Source organism: Periplaneta americana, chromosome 10 (genome assembly GCF_040183065.1).
Source record: "Periplaneta americana isolate PAMFEO1 chromosome 10, P.americana_PAMFEO1_priV1, whole genome shotgun sequence".
Taxonomy (NCBI): domain Eukaryota; kingdom Metazoa; phylum Arthropoda; class Insecta; order Blattodea; family Blattidae; genus Periplaneta; species Periplaneta americana.
The window spans coordinates 87239381-87255879 of record NC_091126.1 but is presented as its reverse complement, the minus strand read 5'-3'; the positions used below and the strand labels follow the sequence as shown (position 1 = coordinate 87255879).

The window sequence follows — 16499 nt, the reverse complement described above, 5'->3', positions numbered from 1 at the left end:
CTCATTTCACTGGCATTATCACCTTCATCTCATTCAGACGCTAAATAACCTAAGCTGTTGATAAAGCATTGTAAAATAACCCACTAAAATAAAAAAACCGAATATAGCAACCCACGAAATACACCAGAGTTCTTCGAATCGTTTTTCATCATGTCCCCTAAGGGGAAGTTCATATTGGCCACAAAATTTGATACAATCAATATTTAAAAAAATAAGTTCACGATTTTTCCTCACTTCTTGATTATGTTTGTGAATGTTTGTTCTGTTCGCTTCACTTAATTGCGCAGCAATATTAATTTTGCCTAACATAGCCAATGAAACAACATTTTCCGGGTGAGATTGCGAAGATTCATGCGTTTTAATTTTTAGGGTTAAATGTCCTAAATCTGTCACCCACTCCTAGTCTATGCAGTATCACCACTGAAGAGGAGGCAACCACAAATGCTTAGCGTAAATTTCATTGTTATACTTCCTTACATATATGCACTATTTCGGCTGGATGAAGCTTGAGTAAGATTTAAATTGGGTAACGAACGACCCTTTAATTTCACTTCATTACCTAGATCAATTTTCTCCGCAAGGGAAAGTTGAGAAAAATAAAATTAATATTCTGTAATTCACACACACTCATGCTTGCACATTTGCACTGGTTAAGTTACGGTACTAAAACGTCACACCAAAGCAACACTCAGATATACTGATGGTCAACAATTTTCTAAAACTGGAAAATAAGTCTCTTTCGTATTTTACGTGCTATATCAAAAGGATTAGACTCGTGCAATCATTTTGAGTTAAAGCAAATATTAGGTTCTGCTGAAGGCGGATATATACGTAATAATAAGGTAAAAGAAAGTATTAATTTTGTTATATTAACTCGATAAGATTCTACAACAATAAGTATGTGAAGAGAAAATAAAAATTTTGTCATTAAGTTTCAAGGGAATAGAGAATCCATTTGACGTAGCATTAGAATAGCGGTGTGGGAGGGGAGGAAAGATCTTCCTTGTGGCCTATCTCTGCAAGACACTGCAGCGAAATATGGGTTTTAAACAGCGGCAGTTTCCCTCTGCTTCCTTCACCTCTCTGCCCTCTGACCTAGCAAGCCACACTCTCTATGATCTTCCCACCCTGAAGATCCCAGGACGACTTTGAATGCAGTGTCATTTCCAGTACAGTCAACGCGCAAAAAGATAATGCATAAGATAAAAGTACATAGTCCCGGCCAGATGAAATATAAAGCACTTTACCACAATAACAGCTGTAACAATTCTTCTACAAATTAAAATAAATATTATTTTTATTTTCCTGTCAAAGCAGGGAGTGCTGCAGCTCCGCAGCTCTTATGGAATATTTCTGTCTTGTATTAAGTATTGATACTAAAACTTTGTGTTGTACTAGTAGACCATATTGTAAAACTCTTCTGTATATATTTCAACTAGACTGTGACTATAATTAAGACTTTATAGTACAGTCAACTTCGGTTATAGTGAACCTCTGCGGATCAGCATATTTTGTTCACTAAAACCGAAGTGTGTGTTCTTATACTATTGATGTTGCTATACATACAATATTAATGTCCACTTGGGACAGACCACGTTCAATATCAGTAATAATGTTCACTTTATCTTCCAACTTAAACACTTTGTTTCTACATTCTGATGTTCACAGTTCGAAACTTGAATCTAATCTGGCCATGTAGGTAGCAGGTACTGACCGATTTTGCACCTCTTTCCACTAGAGGTATGCCTACTGTGTACTTGGCCTCAGAATTTCCCTGAGTTCACTTTTACAAAGATGCGGGAGGAAGGGTTGAGGACCATTATACTGTAATCTTTCTTGTATTTATCCTTTGGTCATCACTGTACTCCCTTTTACAAAAGAAAACACTTTCTCTTCCTATTCTTCGAATAATCTCTTTTAAAGAAGTCAGAACTACAATCCTTCCTTTAGCCCTCACTGCATACACTATTCTCTTTAACATGTTTCAAGCTGTCCAGGAAGCTGAACAAATCCTTTGTCTTTCAATGCACATAATGAGTAGATGATTTGAAATTTTGTTCTGAACATATTCTTGGGAGTTTATAGGAGGAAGGGTTTCCTAAATTACCATTTTGGCCATTTTAAAATTACATTTTCTTGGGGAAGTCCTAGTTTTAGGTTCACTGTAACCAAAGTGAGGGTTCACTATAAACGGAAATATTAATGTACTTTATAATGTATGTGGCTCGGGACCAACAATTTAGGTTCACTATAACCGAGTTTACTATATTCAGAGTTGACTGTACTATTAAGATTTTTTTTTTTTTTTCGTTTGACATGTTCCATATTCTAGCTGTGAAGCGATGTACGAATACCATGGGATGTAAATAAATACAATACAATACACTACTATTTCATCCGAGGTCACTAATGTCCTTCATGTGACTGATATTTTGGCGGTTAAGAGGAAGATAAAAATAGTTGGTCACTGCAGTATATTTTAAACTTAAAGCAATTACTCAATTTTACTTATTTCTTAGCTTCCTGTCAACAACAATGTAATTTGACTGATTGAATTGTCTGGTCACTTCTAAGTAAGTTATATAGAAAAGTATGTATATAAATTAATTATTGCTTTGACACTTGTCATTTTATTTTTTTTTATTAATATTACTGTGTTTACAACAATGACAGGACTGATATGCTTGGTTAAATGTGTGATTTCCATTTCACTTTGCATTCAAAAATGTTATAGTGTGAGTTAACTCTTTGGTAAAGAAAGCTTCAAAATGCGTAAAAATAAGTAAATAAATAAATAAAGTAGGAAGAATTTATAATCAAAAAGGAATTTACTATCGGTTTTTGAAAGTACTTTTGATGCTTTATTTTGCTTGTTCTTACATTTTCATGTGTCTTACATGCAAGTTATATTATTACCATGGAAAGGTACCATTAGCATCAAATTTTACAGTTCCATAATTTGAAACAAGATTTTTGTTTACTGTAAATCTAAATTGAACTTGTGAAACATAGTTATTTGAAGAATTTTCATTATTATATTTGGTTTTAAAAACTGTCGTATCTTCTGCATAATTAGGAAAGAAATAGGAACCTAGTTTCAACATTCTAAAAACTATGAATGTTTTAATTTAACTTGTCATGTTTCAGATTTTTGAGTGGTGGTATTTTCGGAAATATGGCACTTCATTCATTGAACAAGTGTCACTTAATCATATAAGTCCATGGATTGGTGGGGGTGATGTTAGTAATGAAACAAATAATGTTGCAACTAGTACAAGTACGACAGCCACAAGTCAACAGGCTGTTCCAGGTGAGATGTTTGATTTATTTATTTATTTATTTATTCCGTGTGTGTTTTTGTGTGTGTGCGTGTGCATGCGTGCGCACGTGCCTGTTCCACACACACACGCACGCACGCGCGCACGTGTTGATAATCTGAATGTCAATCATCCAATATGTCAAATATCTGAACTCATATTTCCTCTGATTAATTTTTTTAATTAGGTACCGTACACATGCTACAGTACATACTTATTTTCCTCTGTAACATATTGAGAAAGATCCCAGCTGACATGATTAATAGTGATGAAATATTAACGAGATACTGTACTGTACACTGTATTGCAAGGCTCTTCTCGGAAATTCCTTGTTCACATTGTTTTTGTCAATCATTTCGCTTCAGTGAGCTTTGATAAATTACCGACCATAAATGCTTAAGAACTCTCTCACTCAGAATGCTTATTGTTTGCAGAAATAACTGAACTCTTTTCACTGCCTTTTAGTGCAAGGAATGTAATGGTACATTGACAAGCAGTAGCCTTATGCTACTGAATAAACACGAACAGTTTCATTTTCAGTTTGAAGAAGTTTGTTCAAGTGGTGGGTTGCCTTGTGTTCTGTGCTAAAGTGATTGGATTATGTTTTTCGATTGTCCTGTAACGAACAGTTTCACTTTCAGTTTGAAGAAATTTGTTCAAGTGGTGGGTTGTCTTGTGTCCTGTGCTAAAGTGATTGGATTGTGTTTTTCGATCATCCTGTCACGAACAGTTTCATTTTCAGTTTGAAGAAATTTGTTCAAGTGGTGGGTTGTCTTGTGTTCTGTGCTAAAGTGATTGGATTATGTTTTTTGATCGTCCTGTCACGAACAGTTTCATTTTTAATTTGAAGAAATTTGTTCAAGTGGTGGGTTGTCTTGTGTTCTGTGCTAAAGTGATTGGATTATGTTTTTCGATCGTCCTGTCACGAACACACTACGGGACATGGCATCTTCTAATACACAATGAAAACGTAATGTGTTAGTATTGTGTCATTGTTATCATTATTATGTATAGTACATATTTTGTTTGTACAGTACAGTGTTTTAACGGTACATCATCGTAAAGAGATTTTATATATATTTTATGTACCCTGTCATTTTTATGTTCCATTATCTGAACTATACCTGGTCCCAATTAGTTCGGATAATCGACGTCCCACTGTATATATGTATGTATTGGTGTACGAAAATGAAAATGAGGGCCAGTGTTTCAATTTGCTACTTCTTTTGCAGTTATATGAGGTAATGACTGAGCTTCTGGATATGCCACTTGAGGCTTCTTTTTCTTATGAGACGAGGGATTAATTATTTGGAAATTAACATATTGCTGCCTTATATTTCCTTGGCCAGCAGAATGGCTGTTGAGTCGAGGTGGTAGCTTCCTTTTGGATTGTGTCTTGTCTCATGGTGCAAGGGAAAATTAGAACACATCCCTCCAATTGAATTTCTTATCCATTATAGTTCCATAGTATCAGATTGATCACTTCCCACCATTTGGGATTAGGAAAGATCACTGAAGGATTTCCAGTTTATGGGATAAAGAAACTGTAATAGAGCTCCTTAAATTGGTTTCATGTCTACGACACTGTAGCACATGCTGAGAGGTAGTGTTACTTGCCATTAGCAGAGGCATTGCCACACTGCCAGCAACTGGCAACTGAGTTCAATATAGAAAGTATGTGAAACATATTGCAATGTGCTTCATAGTAGCATTGATAATTGAACTATAAATTAACTGCTATGATATCATTGCTGCTGATATTATTTATACATGATTTGCATTGCATTAATTCTTAATATATGAACACTGGTTCTGCATGTGGGAACAGATGTGCAAGAAAAACTTCCTTCGCTTTGACTTAACTTCCCTTAGAACATAATGCTTATGAATAGGGACAGCTTTTATGTCTTGCTCTTCGTTCCATTTGCAAAGCAGTTCTCTAGAAGTCCTTGTCATGCTGTAAAAATTAAACCTGTACTTCATGCATTCGATTGCTTATATGTTACAGGCCTATCCTTATCTTGCCAAGTCATTTTGTAAGAGTTTTAATTCCATTTCTAAGGCCAAAGTCCTTGGTTCTCCGTAAATGACCCTTCAGGGATGAAGAGAAAGTGGATACTGTGATGGCTACCCTATGACAGAAATAACAAAGGCATCTGTTTGACATTCCATTCACTTAAAGAATAAATGACACCAGGGAGGAGCCATCTTTTGGAAAAAGAAAAGAGGACTTCTCCTCAAAACCTCGCATACCAAGTTAGTTTGTTGGACAAAAGGAATGGAAAAGTCACTCTCCACAGAACCCCCTCGTAGAAGGAAGTACTTAGTACATTCAGCTGTGTTCCAGTGCCCTGGAGAGATATTTTGTGACACTGCATTCTTATCATCCATATCATTTCGCCCTTGGAATGACAGCTTGGTCAACTAGAGCTCCTGTAGCCAGCAAATGAAGGATCATTCTTCTAGGGTTTTGCCCCACATGTGTCCACCCTTCATGTGTCCCTACTGTTCAAACAAGAGTTTTGAAGAGCTTTTCTCAGTAATATAGTCTGTGTGGTACATTTCATTTCTACAAGTGTGCTTTATGTAGTTTATAATCTATTAATAATAATAATAATAATAATAATAATAATAATAATAATAATAATAAGTTGTACAATTAATATTTACTCCATCCCAATGATTAGGATTCTGATGTTACGTTTGCATTTTAATTTGAAGTGTATATAATTTGTAACAAATTTGAGGTCATATTCAACTAGGCTATGTGTTTAAGCTTGCAATAATGTCTTATGCAGTTTATGTATTACATTTTTCATTTTTCCCCATATAACACTGGATATTTAATACCTACTCAAGAATGATAGCCAAATGAATTATTGCTTTAATTTAATGATTGGTTAACTAATTTAAATTTCAGAAATTGTTCAATTTCTTATATATTGTAATCTCTGACAGTCTCTCTGCACATGGTGGAACTACAGTAAAATCCCTCATAACCGACAGTACCAAAACAACAGCACTTTTGGCTGGCCAAAAAAAAGTTTAAATCTGCCACATTCCCACAGTCTGGGTCGTCAGTTTTGCCACATTAGGAAGTTCGCACGAACTTTCATTTTCAGTGAATATTCGAACCTAAAATTAGTGTATTATTTGTGTTGTGCGATGTGTTTTAATAAAGAAAATTCACACAGTTTTTATGTTTATTTAATTATGTTCAAGCTGTCAGTGTTGCCACATTAGGAAGTTCACACAAACTTTCGTTTTCAGTAAATATTCGAACCTAAAATTAGTGTGTTATTTGTGTTGTGTGATGTTTTTTAATAAAGCAAATCCACACAGCTATTGTTTATTTAGTTATTTTCGGGACATCAGTGTTGCCACATTCGGAAGTTCGCACAAACTTTAATTTTCAGTGAATATTCGAACCTAAAATTAGTGTATTATTTGTGTTGTGTGATGTGTTTTAATAAGGAAAATCCACACAGTTTTTATGTTTATTTAGTTACCAGCAAGTGATAGAGAAATAAGCTTCACATGGCTGCAGTTTCAACATTTGGCACCGTGAAATACGAACTTTTCTTGTATATACCAATATTTATTCAATTATCCGGAAAAATCTTGTTTCCAGAGCTAGCCTGGTCCTTTTGGTGCCAGATAAGAGGGATTCTACTGTAGTAAACTCAATATATACTTCCATAAAAATTATATAAGATCTCTCTCCCTCTCCATACATCCCTCTTGCCACCCCTCCACTTCTCTTCTTCTCTCTTCCTCTCTCCCACTTCTTCCCTCTATCCTTCTCACTCCATCGTGCGTGCTTTTGTGTATGTTTTTTAAAGATCTTATAAAGAAAGAAAGACATTTATTTGAACACAGGCAAGAACTTCATGAACATAAACATTTTATATGGGCTTTCAAGTGCATTTATGGTATTGTTTTTACACTGAATGCATGGAAAACCCATAACACTCCTTCTGAGTGTTTGTTACCGAGCTCTTGACTCAGCTGATTTAACTTGCAATATGGAATGTTTGGTAGCTCTTTTGTGAGTTACATTTGAAAGAATTTGTCTGTTGTTGCTTCATTTGTTTGGTGATTTGGATTAATTTTTTAGCGTTGTAAGCCATGATTGACTGGTGTACATTATTAGGTGAAGTTATTTCATAAGTACACTTTATGTTGGTAACAGAATAGTGTAGATCTCATCATGGATGTGTTATATTGTTGCAGAATGCAAAGTCTGGCGGAATCCTTTAAATCTCTTCAGAGGAGCAGAATATCAAAGGTTTTATTGGGCTACAAACAAGGAGCCTCTAACATATTACGATATGAATTTGTCTGCTCAAGATCATCAGACATTCTTCACTTGTGAAGGCGACTGTGGAAAGGCAGAATATGAAAGTAAGTGCTCATCTGTTTCCGTGCAATAATGTAATAACACTAAAATAAACGAATGAAAGTCAGAAGATGGTGAGAAAAGAAAAGAAATGGAGGTAAATTGCAAGGGGGTGCCTAGTCCTATTTCGGGCTATATTGTTAAGAAGGAAGGAAATGTAAGTTAGAGAATGGCTTGTGCCTACTATCTAGAAGGATTTTAAAATATATTGTAAAAATTGTCACGTTAGTGATTGGTTATTATGTAGAATGGAAATAGTGCAGTCTTACAAAAATATGTTCTCAATTAACGATTCTGTTAAAGAACTTTAGCAAAGTTCTTTTACACAAATAGAATGCAAAATAATAATAATAATAATAATAATAATAATAATAATAATAATAATAATAATAATGTTATTCTTCTCCTTCATTGAAAAGCCAATACAAAAATTGATGCTGATAAAAATTCTTAGCTAGAGAAATATTATTGAGATACAAGACAGCAAATGGTGGACATCCAAAGCCAAGAGCATTAGCAAATATCATTATTATTATTATTATTATTATTATTATTATTATTATTATTATTATTATTATTATTATTATTGGTGGTGGTGGTGGTGGTGGTGGTAGTTGTGGTATTACTACTATGACCACCACTACGACCACCACCACCACTACTACTTTATTTGTCGAAGCCTTTATGCTACAGTAGCACTCAAAAGTATTTTGTAGAAAGCATATGTCACAATTACATAAAGATAAATATTGAATAGAAAAAAATGTCAATGAATAATTGAAAAGTATGTATTTCTAATCCATTTGGTATGAAAATACATTTAGTTTAAACAGAGTTACCTTGCATAAAAAATAATTGAAAATTCTTCTGGATCAAAAGTAATTTGTAACTGCAAGTATGTAATAATAAAACAAAAATATTCTGGACTCTGAGAAAAAAATCAGTATTTCGTTGCATACCTCCGAGCTTTGATCACAGCAGCACATCTGTTTGACATTGAATCCATAAGATTTTGCAATTGCTCTAGTGCAGTGACAACCAACTGGCTGCAAGCAGTGCTATGTGCAGTTACTGAGCACAGTGCGGGCTCAGTGTGAGCGGAGCAATGGATGCGTACAGTATCTTCTCAGTAGTAGTGGCGTCTCGTAGATCGACGCCTTTTTGTCACGCAAAGTAACCCATTAAAGTGAAGGCCTCTGACGCCAACAAACAATTTTAATCCTAAATGGGAAGCAACATACTTCATGGAATGTAGCAAAGTTCTGTGTATATTTTTCGAATTATTGGAAGAGATAAATTTGTTTCTGGAAATGAATGGAGAACTTGTTGCAGAGCTGGAAAATACAAATTGATCACAGATAATTATGTTCTGTAGTGTTCAAGCTTTAAAAAATATGAGGAGCATCGTTTCAAAACGTATTATGTGCAACTTACAAATTTTTTACACGAATGGCGAAAACCTGGATTACTTGTAAACCGGAGAAGTTTTCAAAACACTACACAAAACCATTTTTAAGTACTGATTTCACAGTTTACAAATATGACGACTTGGAACCATCAGACTTCACAGCATGAGAGGTAAATAAATAGAAAGTAACAAATTTAATTTCGTCCACTGGGGGACTTAATACGTTTTGAAATGATGCTCCTCATATGCTGTCATTATGGGAATGTCAACTGTCCAATGACGATCCAGGTCATTTTCTCAGGTTGGCATTAAGGGTTCAGAGTTGTGTTTCATTATGTTCAAATACAGTTCATATCGTATAAACCAAAAGATGTCAGAAAGCAAGAGCGTGTACCAAGTAAACCTGAAAGTGTCAGACTCTTAATTGAGATATGTATCCATGCACAATTTATATCACTTTAATTTGAAACTATCTTTCCAGTATTATCGTTATATTTTTTAATATGTTTTGTTTATATTTTTCAACATGCCCAATGTATAAAATACAGTATGTAGGAGTTTCATTTGTAAATTGCTAACTTTCACTGACAATGTATTGTTTCGTTCTTATATAATTACACTTAAAAAGATGTTGCAAGTATAAGCTGCAATTAAATTGTATTTAGTTATGTTTCTTCAATGTGTTATTTGTATTTCTATAATATAGGCTATTTACATTTAGTTGTTCAGGCTATAGGCGTAATTTAGTGTTGGCACAAGTGGAATAATGATCAGTGTTTATCAAAGCGCATGATATATTTTCTTTACTATCCGATCATCTGTAGTGTAATGGTAAACTCAACTACAGATTACAGAGACAAGCAGGCCGCCACTGCACTACATTCCATGCCGACACAGATCCTGCACTGTGAGCACCATGCACACAGAAGTAACACAGCGTGCTTGCAAGTTGGTTGACGGTGCTCTAGTGGAAGTTGTGACCATTCTTCCAGTAAGGCAGCAAAGAACTGATCCTTATTTGAGTGACTTCTGCGACGAACACGTCGCTCCAATTTATCCCAGAGATGTTCAATAAGATTAAGCTGCAGACTCTAAAAGTTTTATTTTTTTATCTGTAAAAATTTTTTTCAATAGCTGGAAGTGTGTTTTGGATCATTGTCCTGCTAAAAAATCCATTTACATGACATATTCTTCCTCCCATGTGGAACCATATTCTTTTCTAAAATGTCACTATACAAGAAATGATCCATATTCCCTTCTATTTGGATTAGAGGACCAACTCTACGTCTAGAAAAACATCCCCACACCATGGTGCTACCATCACCATGCTAATTGTCAGTACCTGGTATTTTTTGTTGTCTCTTTGGTTTTTTTGGTCGACATACATACTGCACACCAATAGAAGAAAATAAATTAAATTTACTATCATCATTCCATAATACTTTATACCAGTCTGTAGTGTTCCAGGTTTGATACATTTTTGCAAACTCTTACCTGGCCTTCCTATTTTATGGATTTATGAGTGGTTTTCGTGATAGTCGTCTACCATTTAAATCACCAGCTACTAGGCGACGTTTCACAGTAGAGACATGTAGGTTCAGTTCATGGCACTGCTTTAGATCATCCCTAATTTGTCGAGCCAATTTTCGTGGATCAGCAACCGACTGCTTACAAATGATTCTGTCCTCCCTCACTGTTGTTTTTCGAGGATGACCAGACATTGGCTTATTGTCTACCGATCCTTCTTGTTTTTGCTGTTGATTCCACAAACTTATGAGTTGTTATGATATACCGAAATATTCAGCAATGCTAGACTGTGATTTTCTCTTCTTCAAATCTTAAATGCTTGTGTCACATCCACAGAGCATGCATTTTGTTTTGGCATGCTAGCAATGGTCTGTACAAATAAACAAGCACTGTCTAAATACCTAAACACCAGTATTTAATGTATACCATGTCACCAAATCAAACCACAAAATACTTATGAGCTAATGGAATATACATTTATATTGTTATTCTATGAACTTGCTAGTTTCCTAGATACGTAACCACAGCAACATGACGTTATTCGTAGAATGACACAGCTGTGCTTTGCGTTGTTGTAACTGCGTCCAAACAGTACTGACAACATAAAACCTTAATTACAAAATATTCTTGAGCTCTACTGTAGATGCCATGAGCTCGACAATTTTTTTTTCTTTCTCAAAAATAATATATCCTGTGTCTTCTTAAATAATACCGTATTAACTTATGTATCCTGATATGAGAGCTCACAAATGTTTTTATTTATTTATTTATTTATTCATTCATTTATTTATTTATTTATTTATTTATTTATTTATTTATTTATTTATGTATTTATTTATTTATTTATAAGGGCAAAGCCCCAATTACAATAGACAGTGCAGATATTCGTTAAAAAAACATAGAATTGCATATAACATGAAAAAAGAGATGAAACAGATACAAGAGTAAATACTAATTAAAATGGAAAATGAGAAAAGGAAAAAAAAACAGACAAATAGATACTACCTAAATAAAAGACACAGATATAGATATAAATGAAAAATACAAAATAAAATAAATGAAAAATAGTTAAATATAGATGTCATAGCCAAAAATGTAAAATGTAGCTATAGTTGGCAAATTACAGAGCAACAAATAGCAATATTATATAAAATCAACTACCTTCAGTATAGTAATAAGAAAATGTTTGTATTCCATGTAAGAAATGCAGAAATCTAGATCCCATGTTTTACATATTTCATTGAAATTTGAACAAATTTTTAACACTGGTGAATTTTTATGTGATGAAGTGTTTGGTTTTTTTATAATATAAAAATTGACGATTTCTTAAATGTGATGTTCTAGCGTTAATCTGGATTTGTGATAATATTTTGCTGTTATCCAGTAGACCATTGAATATTTTATATAATAAAAGTTGCTCAGCAAGTAATCTACGACTTCCAAGAGACATTAAATTAAATTCAGCAAGTAGATTGTTGTACGGAATTTTGTTATGGAGGGCTGAACAATGATATCTTCTAAAATACAGATATCTAGAGAATCGTTTTTGAATTTTTTCAATTTGATTACTATGTGATTTGCAAGCGGGTGACCAAATTACAGATGCATATTCCAATTTAGCGCGAACATGACAATTGAAAAGGAGTGTCAAAGTCGAAGTGCTTTGTAAAGTTTTTGAATTTCTAATAATAAAACCCAGATTTTTGAAAGCATTATTTGTTATATTAAATATGTGATTATGAAAAGTCAAATTATGATTAATAGTTACACCGAGATCTTTTACACAATATAGTCGTTGTAATGGTTCATCGTTCAATGTATAATTACCTCTTAAATAAGATCTAGTCCTTGTATAAGTCATATAACAACATTTTTTTGTATTAAAGTTTAACCCATTATTTAAAAGCCATTGATAAATATTGTTGATATCAATTTGTAGTAATTCTATATCGGACATATTTTGTATTGATTTAAATATCTTTAGATCATAAGCATAAAGTAAACATTTTGAATATTTAATTACTTTAGGCAAATCATTAATATAAATCAAGAATAATAGTGGGCCAAAATTTGAGCCTTGAGGTACTCCAGAATTAACAGTGTAAATATGTGACTCTGATTGATGGTATTTAACATATTGCTGTCTATTTCTTAAATATGATGTCATTAATTTTAACATTTGTTGTGAGAAACCATAATTATTTAATTTAGACAAAAGAAGATTGTGATTAATCTTGTCAAATGCTTTAGTCATGTCAGTATAGATAATATCAACTTGCAATTTACAATCTAACTATTTGATACAAACTGCACAAAGTTGGTTAAATTTGTTACAGTTTATAATAGATATTCAAAATTTCTTTCACTGGTTTTCAGATGCATGGCTGTGAATTTGATCCTTTCAATGTATAGACTTAATTTGTTCTTGGCAATGACATATTTATTTTTTCCTGTAAAAATTATCTTTAACTTTCATTCGAATATTCGTAGTATTCTTTTAGTATAATATATCACCGATTAGAGAAGAATTCTTCATTTAAGATTGTTATATTATTTGTATCCATTAATCAACATTACAATATTGATTTTAATTTATATTATTGTATCAATTGTGCAAGGCTATTATTGGCGAATAACTATTGATTAGCACATTAATATTTTAATAAATTATGTAATATATAAATTATTATTATTACCATTATTATTATTATTATTATTACCATTATCATCATTATTATTATTATTATTATTATTATTATTATTATTATTATTATTATGCAGCTAGTTCATTTTACAAGGAATGCTTGTATTATGGGCCAAGCAGCGGCAAAATTATGTGCTGTGCAAGCAACCTTGGCTTGACATGTCCTGTATAAAGTCCCAGGTTCCAACGTATTTGATTCAGTTGAGTTTGAAGTTCGCTGTGGTGTACACCTATTTTGTGAGATGACGACGTATACTATTGAAGAACGAATTTATCTAGTAGAGTGTTATGTAAAGAAAAACAGTTATAACAAATGCATTCGTAGATCTGTGCACAAATTTGCCAGTTCAACAATTCCTACACAATCTTGCGTTTTGAAGTTAATGAATGAAAAAGTGGTGTACAACAGATACAGTTTGTGACAAGTCTAGGGAGTGTAAACAACATGATTTAATTGCAGAAAAACTTGAAGATAATAAAGTGCAATTAGAATTAAGTCCAAAAATATCTCTTTGTCGCCTAGCTCAAGAAACAAACATATCCTGTAGGTGAGCTCACAAAACAACCAAGCTAATTAAATTCCTACCATATAAAATAAGCTTTGTGCAATAAATCAAGCAAAAGGATTTTGCCCCTAGAATACAGTTCTGCAATTGGTTTCTTGAAAATGTTCACAATGGACATCTTGATACATAGCTAATGTTTACGACTGATGAGGCATGGTTTTATCTCACTACACCAGTGTTTAACTGAGGAAACTTTGAAAAACAAATAAATTCAGGAAAAAGAAAACCAAAAAATTACAATATCTCCCTTTATTATAATTTTCTCTTAAATCGAATTAGCAGCAAACTTTCAACAATAAGTAACAAGAATATCCCCTTTTATTATAATCTTTCTTTTAAATAGAATTAACAGCAAACTTCCAACAATAAGTAACAAGAATATCTCCCAGTATTATAATCTTTCTCTTAAATAGAATCAACAGCAAACTTCCAAAAATAAATAAGATTATCTTATTCAGCGACAGCTCTTTTTACATATCTGCTAAAATCTCTCGACCCACACATAACCCATCTCACTATCACAATCTCCAAGTTTCTGGTGTATACTCATAACATACCAAAGGTCAAGTTTCGGTTGGTTGATCTCTCCAACTCAGTTGATTCTGCCCTCTTAACGACCCGGATCAGGCCAAGTCTCAAACTGCCGCCGCGTTCCAACTGTCATCCCCACGACCATCCCCCTTCCCCTTCCCTCGAGCATTCAAATAGGAGGTCGAAGGGGATCGACACATGTGCACCGGAATAGTTAAAGATTGTTACACCGGAAACCGTTTTATAAAGATACATTTAAAGGAAAGATAGCCGAATTTTCATTCTCTCGGATTACAGTATTAAAGATCCAAACATACTGTGACAGTGGTCATGTCAATTCTTGAGATGTGCGATATTGAAGTGATGAAAATCCGCATATTGTACAGCAAGTCCCGTTGCACAGTGATAAAGTAGGGGTTTGCTGTGCGGTTAGTGTGAGACAAATAATTGGGCCAATATTTTATAACACAACTGTGAATACAATACTGACTTCATTTTTCAGCCAGCTTACAGGCGAAGAAAAACAATACGATTATTTTCAACAGGACAATGCTACCCCACATACTTCCGAATGTTCAAAGGACACCATAAAGGATGTTTTTGAAGTTCGGATAATAGGCAGAGGTTTGTGGTGCCCTAGATCCTCTGATCTCAGTTACTGTGATTTTTATCTTTGGGGAAACTTGAAGCATAAAGTGTATAAAAATAATCTCCATACTTAAGAACAACTGAAGGCTGCAATATAACAGGAAGTGACAAAAATTACTCAAGCTGAACTGCAGGATGTGTCACATAATTTATTTAAGAGATGTAGCACGTGTCTCACTGCAGAAAGAGGTTGTTTTCAACAGTATCTGAAGTCATTGGTAAGTATGTAATATTTCGTATTTGAAATCTAGTGGCAGCAGTGGCACACAGCACATGGCTAGTGATGCTGTTGTCTCACAGTGAATGTGCACTACGCTGCCGCTAGGCTTAGCATTCCTCGTAAAATGAACTATCTGTAGTTATTACTATTATTATTATTATTATTATTATTATTATTATTATTATTATTATTATTATTATTATTACTGCTGCTGCCTCTGTCGCTGCTGCAGGAGACTCAAGGAGCTGTTTTTGTTGCTCTTTTTCTGTCGTATAACAGCTAATATATGTTAATTTCATTTTCAAGTATCAATATTCCCTCTTTTGCAATGAACATAGCTGCACTACATTACTGGTATAATTAATTTTTGTTGTTAGTGAAGTATTAAACCTCATTTTCTGATTAAATATTAGTCCAAAGGTGCCAACTATTAAGCATTTTCTGTAATTATTATGGATTTCCCCCACTATGGCAGCAGTATGGCCAAAGAAAAAATTATTACAGAAAAGCAAACTTATCATGCCAAAACAGAAATGAGGGAAGGGGGGAATATGTTAACCCTCTTTGCTTCTATGTGCACCATTTGGCAACAAAATGGATCAAAATTAATAGTCACTTCCGTACATTACATTGCTATCGTTATTTCCTGCAGAGTACACTTCCTGTTTTTAACTCTCTAAATTAGTTTCTGCAAGATGATGGTTCAGATAAACATTTCTTGGTCTTCTACTGACCTATTGGTCAGAGATTCGTTAAGCCATTTTCAATTCATTGTGATTCTAGTTCACTTTCCAGTGTCGAATTCGAAAAGAGGAAATATTAGAAAGTCAATGAGGAGTTGCTAAATGGAATAGAAGTCAGAGCATACTTCAAAGAAAATGATTACGAAGAGCACATGTTTTACAGCTCTGTTGGAGAGTGTAACAATTGAGGATAAATTTCTTAACTGTACAGAAGTTGTAGATATTTCACACGGAAAAAATGTTTCATATTCATCTCTTGAGTATTTTATCCAAAGGTCCCCAAATTTGGTTAATGAATATAAATATGATAGACATGAAAAGGAATTTGCCAATGCGATACTTTTCCTGAATGCATTATAAATGGACCTAGAATAGATGCAAAATGGGCCAAAATTGCAGATCTCAGAAATGAAAGTTGGCAAGTAAAGTATAAAAC

At 33.6% G+C, this 16499-nt stretch overlaps 1 protein-coding gene across 11 annotated transcripts in view; it reads left to right on the top strand.

The window, feature by feature from the left end:
- Positions 1-16499, top strand: part of LOC138707868 (protein ST7 homolog) — a 159357-nt gene that overhangs the window by 67441 nt on the left and 75417 nt on the right. For 10 of the 11 annotated variants that reach the window (XR_011334406.1, XM_069837855.1, XM_069837854.1 and 7 more), the window contains 2 exons: positions 3148-3310; positions 7551-7721. Coding sequence is in view for 10 of the 11 variants with exons in the window: in XM_069837855.1 (XP_069693956.1) it covers positions 3148-3310; positions 7551-7721 (334 nt within the window). In the remaining variant the exon portion in view is untranslated. The remainder of the gene's footprint in view (positions 1-3147; positions 3311-7550; positions 7722-16499) is intronic. The other variant, XM_069837864.1, reaches the window with a different exon arrangement.